Source organism: Staurois parvus, unplaced genomic scaffold (genome assembly GCF_062004578.1).
Source record: "Staurois parvus isolate SC_StPar_1 unplaced genomic scaffold, SC_StPar_1.0 ptg000203l, whole genome shotgun sequence".
Classification (NCBI taxonomy): Eukaryota; Metazoa; Chordata; class Amphibia; order Anura; family Ranidae; genus Staurois; species Staurois parvus.
In genome coordinates, this window is record NW_028317999.1 from 1,628,021 (window position 1) to 1,645,456 (window position 17,436).

General features: G+C 36.6%; 1 protein-coding gene across 1 annotated transcript in view; it reads right to left on the reverse strand.

Moving 5' to 3' along the window:
• Nucleotides 1–1,099: 1,099 nt before the first annotated feature.
• ASXL3 (ASXL transcriptional regulator 3) overlaps nucleotides 1,100–17,436 on the reverse strand; it is a 105,336-nt gene continuing 88,999 nt past the window's right edge. The window contains exon 10 of the mRNA XM_089678351.1: nucleotides 1,100–15,522. Within this exon, the coding sequence (XP_089534477.1) occupies nucleotides 12,010–15,522 (3,513 nt within the window). The 3' untranslated portion in view covers nucleotides 1,100–12,009. The remainder of the gene's footprint in view (nucleotides 15,523–17,436) is intronic.

The window sequence follows — 17,436 nt, forward strand, 5'->3', positions numbered from 1 at the left end:
AAATACCAGTCAATATTGGCACAAAACCTTCAGGCTTCTGATAGAAAGCTGAACATGAAGAGGAACTTCATCTTGCAGCGTGACAATGACCCAAAGCATACATCCAAATCAACAAAGGAATGGCTTCACCAGAAGAAGATTAAAGTTTTGGAATGGCCCAACCAGAGCCTAGACCTGAATCCGATCAAAAATCTGTGAGGTGATCTGAAGAGGGCTGTGCACAGGAGATGCCCTTGCGATCTGATAGATTTGGAGTGTTTTTGCAAGGAAGAGTGGGCAAATATTGCCAAGTTAAGATGTGCCATGCCGATAGACTCATACCCAAAAAGACTGAGTGCTGTAATAAAATCAAAAGGTGCTTCAACAAAGTATTAGTTTAAGGGTGTGCATACTTATGCAACCATATTATTTTAGTTTTTTATTTTTACTTCCCTCCACCTAAAAGTTTTCAGTTTGTTGTATAACTGAGTTGTACAGTTTATAGGTTACATGACAGGTGGAAAAAGTTCTGAAATGATTTATCTTTGTCTCATTTTTTTTTACATCACAGAAGCCAGATATTTTAACAGGGGTGTGTAGACCTTTTATATCCACTGTATTTGAGCTTACTCATCCCACACTATAAGGATAATGACCATCAGGCAGAAAATGGGGAATAGATTATCAAAATACATCAGATCAGAATCATTTGGTATTCAACATAAAAATAAACTAAACATGTGTCTCCTTTTCAAGTTACAAAGCACTAATGACAGAACAAAGGCTCGATTTTTTAAACCCTAATTTGCAAATAAGCCTATGTATGAGGTGAAACAGATTCCTGCAGCTGATCAGTACCAGCTTGAAAATTAATTGGAATTCTCAAGCACTGACAAAATCTGCTAGTATTTGTGATTACAATTCAATTGTTCCTAATGTCTGCCAAGCAATGTGTAAGGACGTTCTGCCCATACCTGTGTATGCTCTATACATCGCTACCTAAGCACCAGTCCTGTCAGGTGATCTTATCCTGCAATCCATGCTCATCTTTAAACTGTTACATAAACACTTTTCTGCAATTGGGTAAAACTCAGATGTGAAAGAAAAAGATGCAAGAGAGTTTATCATGTTTTAATTTCTTTATTTTCTTGTGAATAAAATAACGTAGAAGACTTTTTTTAAAACTTGATGGAGACTGAAGGAATGGGGGAACATGTCCTGTAGTATATAAGTTAGAGTACTGTTTGGGCAGTCGATACTGCAGGCATTGTCTGAAAACCATAAAAAAAAACTGAAAACAAAAAGCACCAATAAAATACATGATCCCTGAATTCTAAAATAAAATACTGTTGTAATATTATTTTGGAAAAAAAAAATGTGTATTTTTACTACGCCATATGGTTGCCAGGTAATAATGCAAGGAAAGAAGTTTAGTCAGAAGAGATTGTTTTGTTTTTTTTCGTGAGGAATGAGCTCTATTCTCTTCTGAATAAATTAAATACTAATAAGTCTGTAGTGTAAGAACAGTGTCTTTGGTAGGAAAACGAAGGGGACATTTCATGCTAAGAACATTATCAAGGTAAATACACAGCTAAACCCCTTCACCTCTGACTGCAATCATGGAAATAAGGCTTTACAGGATTTGGGAAACCAGCTGACAATCACATGCTTGTTCTTAAAAAAAAATGAACCTTGTAAGCATAAATATCAGGCTTTGCTGCAGTGAAGGGTTTGTAATGCATTGCCCAGCAATGCAAAGAGGATAGTTCCAGTACAGGGCTACACACAGGAACCTGCCGTTATTAAATCTGCAAATCTATAGAATACTCCTTGCAAGGAGGCAGGAAACATGTAAACATTCAGAAATACTGACATAACGAACAAAACAAAAACCCTGTGAAGAGGGAAAAGGCGCATCTGTTATTTCTGTTTCTGAGGAAAAAATATTTTACATCAGTACAAAACTCATGGAATATGGCAACAGATTGAAGCATTGAACACTTATTAACAGTACAATGATATTCTAGAAACTCTAATATACAATTACTAATAGATATAGGACACATATAGCCCAATATGTTGGAGATAAGCAGCTTTTTTTCTCTATACAACCTCATATGTTTATTGAAACCCAACTAAATTAAAAGGTCAGGCCACCAACTGATACATGAATTTTAGGCAGATGTGATGGCTTGGCTAACCCATTAACTTTTTATATCTCTCAGGGATGGACAACATGCTACAGTTGTTATGAGGAGATTACACATATCCTAGTGGATTTTTCATGTACTAGCAAAGAAAATTACAAAAATCACTGTTCAAAAACCTGAGATATAAACAGCAGGGATCCTATAAGACCCCCAAATAGTTTCCAAAAACACCAAAACACACACAAACACTATATATATATATATATATATATATATATATATATATAAAATCTCAAACCAAATCATACCTATCTAAAAAGCAAAAGGTAAGATAACTAAGAGGAAAATGTTGGGGGCAGTGAGTTTCAGACAGGGCATGGTCAAAAAGTGATCTATACTAACATTTGCGCTGTGACGCATTTGTTTTTGCTAATCTATTTTATCAAAACGTTCGTTTAACTTTTTTATTTTTTTCATTATTTTTAGTTGAACCACTTTGCCTCTCACGCCTGTTCACCCCCTCTGGACCAGAACAATTTTTACAAATCTGCTATGAAGCTGTTTATACGGAAATCATTTTGTCATTACTTAAGATTGCAAGGTAATACATTTATTGCTTTTATTTTAAGGTCAAACAAGGTTTTTTTCTTAATTATTGGCTTGCTAAAATTATTATTTTTTGCAATCCTTAGATAATTAAATACAACAAAACTAAACAAAACACACTTTCCTTTTTGGCCCAGTGTTAGTTAAAAATAGTGTTACTGCAGATAAAAGTGTGCAAAATGATAGCAAAATTATGATTCTGGTACAAAGCATAAGAAAGTTATTTACAAATGATGTAAATGATTTTCAATTTTGCACTTTTATAAAGGTGAAATATGCAAATATATGTAAAATGTGTAAAAATATTAATGAACAAAACAAATAAATAAAGTTTAAATATTAATGGTTAATAAAATAGAAAATAGGACTGATTAGAGTAAACTAAGGTTTAATAATGGGTTAAACAGAAAAAAAAAATGTGTTAAAAGAAAAAAACCTTTTTTACTTGTCAGGTTGCTTTAATGGACATCATCTGCTGATCAAAGTGTATCCCTTTGATCTGTAGATGAATTAACAGAATAATACAAAAGTAACAATATGTTATATTGTATCTTTCTGTGTCTTCTGAGCAGTGTTATTATTAACACTGTCAGACTGCTTTTTTTTTTTTTTGCAGCGAAAGCTGCAGACCTTGGCTTTGAATAATCAGAACTGAATTGTTGTGTAATCGGAGGAGGGAGTAGGGCAGAAGAACTGGACATGCTACATATGTCCTGTGTACAATGATGACCTTTTTTTGAGTGTGTGTATAACACCCAAAATCTGGAACTAGTTAAATTTAAAATAAGTGTTGCAGCAAATATTAACATAGATGGTTTGTAAAAAGCATCCTCTTTTCATATATGGTATTCCCTTTTTTCTGACAGATGTTTAGCATGATCTCATTTGCATGCCATAAAATTATTTTTTGGTGTTTTTGCAAGTTTTTGTTTTTTTTTATATATAAAATTCAAAATGCAGTAAAGCAATTGAAATGCTGCAGAGGGACAAGCAAGACTCCATGCTGAAGGGAGAGCAATGCCAATCCTAAGAGCTATAGGAAGCCATTGGGTAATTTGTTCACCATCATCCAGCCTATTGACAATTGAGGGCAGACTGACACAATAAAGTATACTCCCATCTACATACAGAAGAAACATCCATTTTGCTGTTCCCTTAAGACTAATGACCCACATTACTGTGGCATGAACTGACAGCTACAGTCCATGAACAGCAAGCAAGAAATACATGCACTGTGTCCACTGTGTATGGCTTACAGGTACACTTTAACATACTGGAAACATATTTGCAGAAAATGATTTGTAAAATTGAAAGACAATTTACACCTCTTACAGACCAATAGCAAGTTGATCAAAAGGTTTTATGCATTTCATGTTACGTATACTTTTTCTTATTAGATTTGAGGCCAGAATTCTTACACAAATGCAGCCAATCGGAATACATCAATTTCACACAAAAGCACCACAAACAAAATTAACAATAAAAAATTGGACCTTTTCATACAAGCCCAGAATTCATTAGTTCCCTTTACTCTTAAACATTTATCAATATCCAAATTACTTACACTCCATATCATTCCAATGGTCAATAAATATAAAGTCAACAGCTCACATTATATTAAAACATTAGCTATACAAATAATGTGTGATAACAATACAGGCCAAAAAATGATTACATGGAAATTTATGTAACAACCATGTATGGGAAAAGAAATAAAAACAGAAAAATGTAGCATTAAGTTGAATATAGTTAAATAGTGAATTAAAAACAAAAAGTAAAACTAAATGATGTTGAACCTTTGAGGGCAGCAAAACACATGGTGCCACTGTTTCTGAATAAAATGGAAAATAAATAAAATGAGATCAAATCATATAGTGATCAATCAAAAAGGACCTGTTTATAATAAAAGTATCATCTAGAACTCAGCACAGAATAAAAAGAATCTATGTCTCTCACAAAAAGCCCACATCTCTGTCTTCTGTAAGTCACTGAACTGAATATATGGGATGCAAACACATAAAAACGGGAAGAGTAGCTGCTATTAAGTGTGATTGCTTCTTTTTTAAAATTATGACAAGAGTAAACATTATGTTCTTACATAATATTTAACATGTATACATTATACAATCCATTACCAAAACAAATGCATTAAATTAAGCTTTTTTTTTAAATGAATAGTTCCTACAACCACATTTTGCTTAATAAAATAATTGGGTGCAGCTTGCTATTATTTATGAAAACAGTACAAAGGGCTATGATCTTGAAGCTTTACAAGTCAATCTGATCTAAACTTAGCAAAAGCTTACCTATGACTGACTGATCTCAGCTACTGCACACAATTGCTGCTTATACAATGTAATGAGAAAAAAAAATCTCTTTTGTAATATATTGATACTGCATACTATGAGTTATTTGGCTCACACCATTGTGCTGTGGCAAGACAGGAATGAGCTATTGTATCATAACAAGGTATGATTCTGCACAATAGACAGTATCCTTGGGGAGTGTTGTATGTATCACAATTCAACATGACCACATGATGTCAGCATTGCACAATAGTACATAAAGCGCTGCCCGTGTAACTGACATTTTTTGAGAAATACTCATCTGGATAAAGTAGTGTCTGTAATTTAAATATAATATAACAGGGGCCTATTTTTGAAAGTCAGCATAGGTATTTTTTCCATTGGAAACCTTAACAAAAGTTTTATTCTGTCCTAATCTGGCCCCTACCTAAATCTCTACTCATTTTCAGCATACATTGCATGATGAAAATCCAACAAAATCTATTTAGCAAAAACTTAACCAATTCATAAAGACTTTTGATCATTTATTTTAGAAAGTAATGTTTCAAATAATATTAGGACCTACTAAGCCAGGAACTTTTGTTATTTTGAGTGAAGGGAAGCAGAAAAAATAACCTTTCACAAAGTAGTGTAATTATTTTATTTCAAATTTCCAATTTTTCACCTCTGCTGATTTTTAGCAGACTATTTTACACCATATTTTTCACTTCAGTTTGACATTGCAACCTTGCGTTTTATAAAGTAAAAACTGCAGCCCAATAGGATAAACTACTGTAAAACTAAGTTAATTTGTTTTACCAATCTTTATAAAAAATAAAAAAAAAGACTCCACGATGTATATTTGTCATTTTTAATAGTTTTAAAAGATTTAAAGATTTTTTTTTTTTTAGCTAAGGAATATTATTCCGGTTTCCCACAAATACTTTTTTTAATGCAGAAGTTTAATCTGCTTATATTTTGCTTTCCCTGGTTCCTTCCTCAGCTCATCAACGTGCACAGATACATTTTTAAATGAAACCTTTCCATTTTCATGACATACCTTATTTTAGACCTAGTGACATCATCACTGGGTCTGTGTACTATGAAATAAAGGCAGATCATAACTGGTGGGAGGGGACAGTAGGATGCTAAAAGTAGCACCATGCCTCAGAACTTCTCCTAGGAGTCCTCAACCCTAAAGAGCATCCTCTAGGTAGGAGTTATGCAAACATCAAAAACCCTTGAGAAGTGGGTGTTTCTAGTGAGACTCCATTTGCATGCAGACCACCCACCTGAAATGCACCTAATGAAAGGGTTGGGCCAGGGACAATCAGGCCAGGAAGGGAAAGAGCTAAAGGATGCAAAGAGAAATTAGGTGGGCTCTTGTCTGACTTGCGGTTTTAATAAACACTGTGGAAAGCTTACAGTGTGCAGTAAAATCAGAGTAAGCAATTTCAGTACAGGAGACGAGCCTGTGCATGACTGAAGATAAAGGTTGGCGTTTGGCTAAAACATTGCGATAGAAATTGATAAAAATTGTTAAAGAAGCATCATGTAAACATGTCTTCTTTATTTAGCTTTAACTGGTAAATGGTGAAGACAGAAATGTTTACATCCATATAAAATATTTGTCAGCAGAGAGGGATTCACTTTCTGTAAAAGTAGTAGTACCATAACACACCCCTTTGCCTTGGCCCAAGTGTATATTATACCCAGGGAGCTGCTGCTACCAGTTACTGCTGCACCCAGAAGAATACCTCAGTAACTTGAAAAATTAAGATAAAGTGCTGCACGTTCCCCTATGTCATCCCAAACAATGTGCAAATGCTCTCAAATAAATAAAAAAACATTAATAATTCAAACAAGAAGTGAAAATTAGCCCAATTATTTCTGTTCAAATGCTCTCAAGTGAATACATAAAAAACATAAGCAATAACTAGGGACTATGCACATACCCCTCCGACAATATCAACCTTGCTGCCTGCTAATGCCATGGCTGTTTACTTTTTGATGTACAAACTCATTTGGTTTTGTAATCTCTTATTGTTTATTTGTAAAGATTTATAAAAAAGATTGAAACAGAAAACACATAAGTAATAACTAATGTTTTTTATGTATTTATTCTTTTGAGAGAATTTGCATATATTTATTTGAGCTGAGTTTCACTTCATGAGTTATATATGTTTTTTACTTATTTATTTGAGAGCATTTGCTTTTTGTTTGGGTTAAAATAGGGGAAAGCGCAGCACTTTATTCTTACCTAATTTTTCCAAATGGAACCTTATTCAGTAGTTGACTCTGCTATTTATTACAGACATGTCTTCAGATCAACTTTGCAGAAACATTGATTCACATAACTGATTATTATTTTTATTCATCTTCCATTGGATATCTATTTTTCCAGCTTCAGATTATTGAACAATTCTAAACAGTACTAAATACTTGGAAGCATCATTTGGATCATTTCAGGCACATACTGAATGTAAAACTATTTTCTTCGTAAAGAAAACAGTTACTGTTTATGCAGCAATAAATTGTATGAATATAAGTCCTAGCTCAAAGGGTAGCCTTAGAAAAGACTGCTCACCCTATAAAAATGACCTTTTACTCACGCTCTTATAAAAGTATGTCTTGGGTTATGAAGAGTTGCAGTTATCAGAATTTCCTGGCACTGTGGAGGAGAACTGGAGTGATCAGCTGTATTTAAGACCCACTGAGATAAACTTCATGAGAAAATGGATGGGGGAAATGTTAAAAATAGATCAAAAGGAGTGGGAGATTTATATTATATTAAACCTGTTGATTAAATTGATTGAGATATTATAAGTGGAAGGGGTTTAATTTTGAAATCCTAATCTGATGAAGTGTGGACAACCCTGAGGAGTACCTACAGGCAACATATCTGATGGAGAGCAGTCATATCTATACTGACTCATGAACACCCTTCTAGGTGCAGATAGCTGTATACACTAAAACCACCACTCACCTGGCTTGAATGATGTACTGGATTTCTACGTATGCTAAACAAACTGAATTATTTTCATTTCTTGATATTCCCGACTGCATGTCTTATAAAACATTTTAAGAAGGCTTACTAATAGCAGCAGACCTTGAAGGACATTGCAAAGCAAATTGCAACTTGGTAAATTTAAGTAATGATAGCCAAACATAATTTAACAGCCACTTATTCGATGGAAGCATCCTAGTGCTCTTGATGCATAAGTGTTTCTAAAATGGTTACAGATGAAACAGACAAAACTAAGTGAGAGGTATTAAGATATATCAAAACTTAAAATGACATGAAATCATTTTTATCCATGTAACACTTTCCCAAATTTTGAAGAGTAAATGGTTGAAATGTGGGACATAAACTATTTGGGCTTTGTGCACCTTGTGAAAAAGAATAAACTTGCCAAGTAACTGTAACATTTCTAAATTAATAATAGGTTATTACTTATCTGATTATTACTGTACAAAACACTTTCAGGGATATAGACCCTAAAGAAGGTAAGGGCTGTATTATGATAGTATAAATTACTGCACATTTGAATATTTTGTGGCATTACATTTATGCAAACCAGAAGGAAAAAAAATCTTCAATGACATGCTTTAAATTAGTTAACAGAAATAATTAAATCAGAAAATGAGAGAAAATGCCTAGTATGTTTGTATACTTTATATATTTACAGTAGGGTTGCACAGATACCATTATTTTATCTGCGAGTACGAGTCTAAGTACTCTCTGATACTGAGTACCGACACCTTTGCAGTGTGATTTGAGCCAATACAAAATGCATGGGCTCAAATTACACTGCAAAGAATGCACAGTGATTCCTGTCCAAATCAAATGCGATCTCCCCCATCGCTCCTGTGTGATCCCACTATAGAAAGACAGGGAAGTGACATGAAATGCAGCAATGGAAAACAAACATGTTAAAATGTTATCACAACTCACAAGTTCTTAATACCTTGCATGTCAAATCCAAAACGGTCTGCTTACGGTGCTCACAGGGCTGGAGGAGAAGTAAAAGGTCTGGGACCCTGTGGGTATAGCAATATCAGCTTGGGGGCAGACTGCCTATACCTCTCCTCCAGCCCTGTGAGCACCGCAAGCGGCCAGATTTTTATTTGACATACAAGATATTAAGCACTTTTAACACGTGAGTTGTGATAACATTTTAACCTGTTTTCTTGCCCACTGCTGCACTTCATGTTGCTTCCTTGACTTTCTATAGTGGATGGATCACACAGGAGCAGTGGGGGAAATCACATGTGATTTGGATAGGAATCGCATTGCATTTGATTCTTTGCAGTGCGATTTGAACCCATTCATTTTGTATGGCCTAAAATCGCACATCAAAGGTATTGGTTTCGGGTATCAGAAGCATTTGCATGAGTATGAGTACTTGTGCAAGTACTCGGTATCGGCACTGATACTGATATCGGTGCAGACCTAATATACAGTATACACCATTAGATGATGGGCCGTTTGGTTCTTTTAATTAAAATTAGTGCAAGTTTTCAAAGTGCCCTGCAACATCTTGGGTCCTGTGCTATGCATCTATAAAAATACCTTGCAGGCAAAGTCTGCTTATGGTAAACTAGTGCTAATAATACTAATAAATGCATCATGATGATATGGTCTGTAAAATGGTTTAGGCTGTTGTAACTGACACATGAAACCATAGTTTCTCTTTACTTAGAAGTTCCTTTTTTAAATGACTCTTGTTCTGCTAGTTGTACACAATATTTGTTTAGTTCAAGTGCACGAGTAAATATTACAACAGAATTTTGGCAACTGAGTTGTTGACAGTGGGGCATTCACACCGAAAAATACGGTGTACTATGTTTTTTAAAAATTGCCCATAGAATGCAATAAAAAGTGTCCTTGGAAAGAGGCCTTTTGATGCATTAAAAACAGAGCTCCATTGTGCCCAGCTAGAAATGTGAATGAGGTCTTTCAAAGACCTGTCAGTAGGACCTTACTATGCAAAGGGAAAAGCAAAGAGGCTGAATAACAATGGGAACAATCTTATACTGGAGGAAATTAAAAATACACACATTTTTAAGAAAAAACCTATATTATTTCAGTTAGTTTTAAAATGGGTGACACTGAAGATATAAGTACTGTTTCGAGTGCATTACATATTGCCACAGCCCAGCTGCAGAGTTTTACTACTTTCCAGCAAAACTGAATAAAGAAACAAGTTATAAGGTCATTAATTAACAAATGTCTCTATGATGCAACTGATTGAACTCCTTTTATTTACTGCCACAGTTGCTTGTTAATTGACTAAAGCCTGGTACACACATGAAGTTCTTTTTTTCAATCAACCCAGTGCAGCCATGCGATGTTAGTGCAGCGATCTCTCCCGCTGTGACTTTGTGTTCTGACAGGGTAACTCCCTCCCTGCCAGAACACACTAATCAGCCATTGGCTGCAAGCACTGATCAGATGCTGGTTTTCTAGCATGTCCCTTTGACAAAAGACGGTTGTTAAACATGTTTCTGTCAGACAGCTGTACACATGGTCCGAATGTCGGCCAGTTCCTACTGAACAAGCTGATATTCAGACCCTGTGTACCCAGCTTTAAACAACTGTAAATCAGTAAGAAGCGAAGAGCTGGACCATTGAATGCATCTGTTTCCAAAAATAACTTTGCTGAAAGAAAGTAAAATTTGTGAAAAAACCTTTAAATTCACCTTGAAGGGGCACCATTATCTAGGTTTTCCACTGATGTTGAAAAGGTCAGGAGTGCTTACTGATCATTTTGAAGTTATTAGAACTGATACTGCTGACTGCCAACTATGTCTTAGCATGTATAAAGACCATCTTTCTAACAATTGGTTTATTGTAAAGCAGGAAAAAAATAGCAGTATTCATTAACTATATTTTACTTGATTTGGTAATAATATATAGTCCCATGTGTGAAATATTTTAGTTACTTTTAGCCATGGGAATACCGACATGTCACACTTTGTTGTCACAAATATTCTGAAAATTTATCATTAGACCCAATGGCGTTGATATACTAAACATCTGTTCACTTTGCAATGTAAATGTTCACTTGATAAAACAGTGTTCACTTTGAATTCAGAATCAAGTGTAAGAGAAATAAAAGACACAGGAGCTTCTTTTGCACAGTTGACTTGACCATTGAACCATCCTTTATGTTAAACTAAGCAAACTTTCCCAATGGATACTTCAAAAACCAATTTAACCTAAACTACAAAGCTGACCAAATAAATTATGTGCCAAATATAATTTGTCATAAAGTTGACATTTCAATAGGACTATGGCCTAACAATCTTTTTTGTTATTAAAAGAATGAGTACCTAACAAAAACAACGTATCTGCTAAAAATAGTGCTCTTACATAGTTTTTTCTAGGAGCCTGAAAAACTCTTATGCATTTGAAACAATGCATTCAGAGTCTAATACTAAGTAGTGTTTACTCTCAATTGCAATTGATATTGTGATGAATCGAACTGTGGAGTTTGTTAATCCTCCACATGCATAAAACAAACTCTCCCTGGGATGTAGACAGAACAGCTGGCTTAATTAAAATCACAATCTATAATGCTTGATGTGGTAGAGAGCAAATAGCTTGCAGAACAAGATCTCCCAAAGATATTTTCCATCAGCTGAAAAATCAGAGTGATCATGAAAATGACATATTGGAGATCTGTTGGAAACCCGTGCTCTCCAACTGAAATGCAAACAGGTGCTTTGTAATGAAAAATCAAACTGAAACATCACAAATGCTTCACATGATATAGTCTACTAATAACACAATTCAATATTCAAAAAGTGAATAAGTTAGAAGGGGGGGGGGGGGGGGGGATGAGACCTATTTTTCTTTCAGAATATTGTTCTTCTCTGGAAAAACCTAGAATAAAATATAACACAAAAAAAAAATGGAGATTTGTTACTGCTCTTGGCGTAGACATGTAGGCTGTAAAGGGGATACTCCATCTTCGATTCAGCTTCTATCGAACAACTAAACACGCTACACATAATTTTGAAGGGCCTATGCAGTCATCGTGACAAAAAGCTCCACAGCCTTTACACACAATCATGGCTTTCAGCCTGCAAGAACACTTTAGTTCCAGTTCATCTGCACTACTGCTGTCAGCAAACTTTTGTGCAGGAATGGGAGTGTTTTGACTGCTGAGTCCAGAAATAGGTTTAGAGTTGTTCCCTAAAATTCCAATAGATTTCTCAATGGCAGATGCTGCTCTTTTGAAGCTTGTGCTACCAAAGTGAATTGCTGGATAACTCCCACACTGCTGCTGCTGTGGCAGCTGCTGTGTTTGTGTTTTCTGTGCAGCAAGCTGAGAAAAAGGCTTTTGTGGCTCAGACAGTAAATAGGAAGAAAAATCTGCATTTTTCAAGGCAAATGCTTTTAACTGTTCTTTGACTTCACTCTGCTCATAGGAAGATTGTTTCATGGTCAGTTCACAGCTGTTGTTTAACCCGTCCTCAAAAGAGATGGGCTCTGACTTTATATTGCTACAGATGCTCGCAGGCTGAGGCCAACTGAGTCTTTTAGTGGTTTCCATAGTAACTGCTGGCTGCTTTTGATCAGAAGGGACTTCTGAATTAGATAAGGAAGGATGGACTAAAAATTTATTTTGCAGAGTCTGTGGGGCATTGCTTAGGTCATCACCTTCTTTAATGTGAATGTTTGGTGAATAGGCATTGCCCATTCTAAAAGGAAGGGATGGTACATTAGCCTCAGCCAAAACCTTCTGCTCAGGTTGTCTAGAGAATGCAAAAGTGTTGTTACTGTTCTGGACCTTTGCAGAACCTGATGATGGCACATACACATTAGGACCTGGTCCTCTTTGAGCCATGGACATTTGGTAGTAATGTTGCCTGTGCAACGTACTAGATTCTGCATGATAGCTACCATTTTTATCAGCATTAAATAAACTTTGTTGGAAACTACAAGAAGGCAGTGGCCGCTTCTGCTGCTTTATCTCTGGGCTGTGAACCATCCTAGCTGGAACTGAATGCTTGTTCATCCATTCTTGCTTAAATACTTGCTCTTGACCCACAGAGTTCATATTAGAACCCATCATACAAGATGACAAGTTGGCATCAGTGTCCATAGAAAGCTTTCCAGATTCACACTTAATCTGCGCATGCTCACCCACAGTCCTAGCCATTCTTTTTTTAGGGTGATTTTCACGCTTCCTCATTTGCAAAGGGTTGAGAGTACTCATTGGGTACCCTTTGCTGTCAGGCGTAGGTGAGCAAGAGCTGTTTTCAGAAGCCAATCTCTCTGATGAAGTTTTATACACAGAGGTAGCCTGCAAAGGGAGACGACTTATTTCGAGTTTTGCCCCAAGTCTGGGTTGAGGGAGAACCTTTTCTAAAGGCAGGTTACCTTGAAGGAGCTGTGTTACTAATGGATTGTTTGCTTCAACTGATGATAGTCGACAACTTGTGTTTCCTGCCGTTGTTACTCTTTTCAAACCATCTGTTAATGGTGGTTCTTCTCTGGAAACACCAATAGGTGTTTTTGATGATTGCAAGCCTAAATCCAAGTCAGATGCCTGGGGCATAGTGTTGTGGCCTGAAAATACTTCTGTTTCCATTCCAAAACACTTACTGGAATCAGTAGCTTCAGATTTGATGGGAATACTGTTGGTGGCAGGTGAACGTGTATGAAGTTTTGAGACACGTGGGTAACATCCTGGTTCACTTTTTATATTGTCCACAATATTTTCCGCATAGTACTCCATGTGCTTTTGTGTATTTAAATGGTTGATAACTACATCGTCATTTTTCATTTGTTCTTTATCACTCCAGCATATTCTATTATTAGGAATATACTCAGAGTTGGTCATAGTATCTGTTCCACATTTGTAGGATGAAGTAGAGTGTAGTTGCTCATTAAAGTTTTGTTGGCATGGAACAGAATCACTTAACTTCTCTTGCTGCATGTAAGAGGTTTCCAAAAGGCTAGTGCAAGCAGAGGGCTTGTTTCTGTCATCTCGGTTTAACCTAGCAGCAATGTTTGGGCTCGGCATATGCTCAGCACTTTCATTAATAAGATTCTCTTGTCTACTTATGACAGAGACTTGAGGACATGTTTTAGTTTGAATAGATATATCTGTTTTACCAATTCTGTTCTGAGAATCTGTATTTTCAACATTTTCAGTGCTGAAAGGATACGTTGAATTTGGAGTTGTACAGTGATCAACAATCACTTTGCAAGGGATAGATCTATTTGTCTGTATTAAACCAGATGGCAAGGTCTTACTATTAAGACTGGCTAAATTACTACATGAGCTATTGTGTAAATTATCAAGATGCAATTTGGCAAGGGAGGGATCTGAACTCACTGTTCTTCTGCTGTTAGAATACAATGGAACTGAAGATCTACCGTGTGACTCTAATATGGTTTCCTCAGGGTTTGACATTCTTCGAACAGAGGGGCAGACATCTTCTTCACATATGGCTGCAGCTAATTTGTCAGAGTGTCTGCTGCCTGAGCCAACTGATGAACTCAGTGAACTCAAAGAGTTTGTAAGATGAGGATTTGGCAAACTACTCCCCATGGATGAAACTGGCACAGTGGTGTAAGGATGAACATTATTGTTTGATACTGGCACTCGCTTGTCGTCTACAGAGTCAGATATTATGGAGGCATGACTGGTATTGTCATCAGTGCATTTTGGTGTAACAGTAATGAAAGGAACGTCACTTTCCTTCATGGGTTTTATCATGCTAAGATTGCAGACAGGAGATGTAGTGCTTTCATTATCAACAGACATTAAAACTGCAGACTTTTCAAGTGCATTTGTAAAGGGGGCATCAGCAGAGGGGCAAACAGATACTGAACCTATATTTTTGCTATAATGCATTGGCACGCTGCAATCTTCAGTGGAGGTAGATGTAACAGCTTTGTCAATGGAATGTGGCACATGAATATTTTCAGTAGAGCTGTGCAAAGATACATCAGAGTCAGTTTCTGATGATGTTGAAGAGCTGAGGGATTTCTGTAACATGGATGTCAGTTCTCGGTGCAGGCTGGGCTTACTACTAGGAGATTTACAGTTAGGATTCATAATAATTACCCCAGTAGAGCCTTCAACCTTTGCATCAGCAGGGGATGCTGCTTCAGCTCCTGAAATACCCTCTTTTGACTTTCCATCTCTGCAAGACTGTTGAGTACTAGCTCTCGCCTGATGCTTGGCAAACAGCTTCACTTTTGTCTGCTCTTTGATGTGGGCCAAAGTTCTAGTCTTGCTGCTTTCGGAAGGACTTCCAACACCACCAGAAACAATACTTGCAGCTGCAGCAACAGCAGCTGCTGCAGCTGCCTCTCTCTGTGCCCTGGCTTGCTGAGCTCTTGCCTTAATATCTGCAAGGGTTCTTGCTCCAGTGTTCCTGCCTCCACTGACAGATGTATTAGAAGAAATCTTGGATTCAAGCTTGGGAGCAGGCTGACTTTTAATGATGAATGGTGGACCAATCTTCGACAACTGGATCTAGAACAACAAAATAAAAATATTTCAATAAAACACATTACTGTAGATGAACAAAAGGATGGGTGAACAACTTAAAAAGATCTTCACCCAAAGTGTTAAATTAGTTTGGAAAATATAAAGGGTTGTTCTAACTTTCCACACCTGGCATTATGAACTACAACTCCTCTGTTTGCCATTTCCCTCAGTACTCTGTATGGGAATCACTGAGAAATTTTCCCAGAAACATGCCAAACACAGCAACAGTGGCTACAAGGATTGTAGAATGTTGGATCTCCTTGTGGGAAACCTGTCATGAGATAGATCTAAAAGCTGCCTTTCTGTAAATATTAGCTGTCTGGTTGTGTCCGAATTTAATACTGGCCTGGAACAAGAATTAAAAAAAGGAATACTGACTTTCCTGTAGGCTTCGGTTGCTGCAAACTTGTTCCATGTCTGCACTAAAGTTAACACAGCCAGGCAACTAGCATTTTTGAAAGAAAATCAGCAATGGCAGTCCCCATGTTGCTCCTATCACATGGGTATTTTATCATAATAACGTTTAGCACAAGCAAACTTTGTAATCAAAAGTCTGCAAGCCTGAGATGGAAACTCCTCTTCACAAGGTTTAAGGTTTGATATGTTGGATATCTATTTACTCGGCACAACCTCATCTTTTATACTTTACCAAAAATTTGGGTAATAATGTATAATGTTTGAGGTTTTGTGTAATCTTCAGGCCTAAAATTATTTTTTAAACGTGTGCAAAAAAAATACAAAAACGGCTCTGGCAGCGAAAGGTTAATAGCCAAATATAGTAATTGTAATACAAGAAAACATATCATGTACCAAGCTGCCTACATCTACAAATCACTTCCACATCAGTGAAATTGCTCTCTTTGCATGTTATTGTCATTTAAGAAACTCAACTTCATATAAAGCAAGCTCATTTTCTCTAATACCTTAAAGAACACAATTCATTATGCTGAGATGTAAGGCCATTCTTGGCCTAAAAGTCAGCAGGCACTGCAACGTTTTTTATTAAAACACTGAAACTGATCAACTATGAAAATAAAGGTAGAATCTCCCATTCAGAAATCAGTTTGAGTAAACTTATACTATTTGCAACCATGAATTACTTTAGAAAAGTGAGAATTTTGCTAAAATTCTGAACATGCGTATAAATCCTAGAAGCATTCCATTTTGGGTGGCTGGTCATGTGGAGGCCCTGATTTGAAGCTGTAATTTAAATACTATAAACTACAGTTTAACTAATAAGTTTATCATACTGTATAAGAACAAATGTAGCATGTGTGTGTATACACCCGCTGAGTTGCAGTATGAACTTGGCAAGTAAGGACCTTTGGGGGAGGAGGGTGGGCTGGTTGCCCTTAGGGAGGGGGGGGGCTTCCTGAGGTCAAAACTATGAAAAGCAAAGGGAAACTTTGCTTTTCATACCTTTTAAAGCAAACCTGTAATCTGCTTGGGTAAGGCAAAATAACAGAATGTTTTACTTACCTGTAAAATCCCTTTCTTGGAGAACATCACAGGACAAAGGAAAGTTAATTCTTATGCCACTGGGTTATGCTCCACCTTCAAGTGATGGTACAATGGCAAATAACCTTTCCTACTTCCGGCAGCACTTCAAGTGACAAAGCACTGCTGGGGGTGGGAGAGGTTTTTTTTTTAATGTTATACTTACCTGATCTGTGCAAGGATATTACAGAGCGGTAGCTTACCTCCCCTATACATCCTTCTAGGTCAGCTTACAGTCTGAAAAGGGCTAAAAGCCAAAATGGTGCTCACAACTGTGCAGTGCGACCTCCCGGCCACGTCTGCCAGGGTCGTACTTGCAGTGTAATGGCCAAACCGCATATATACATATGGCAGTGGGCCACATCTGTGCACAGTTCAGAGGTCTTCCTCGTCGCTGTCCAA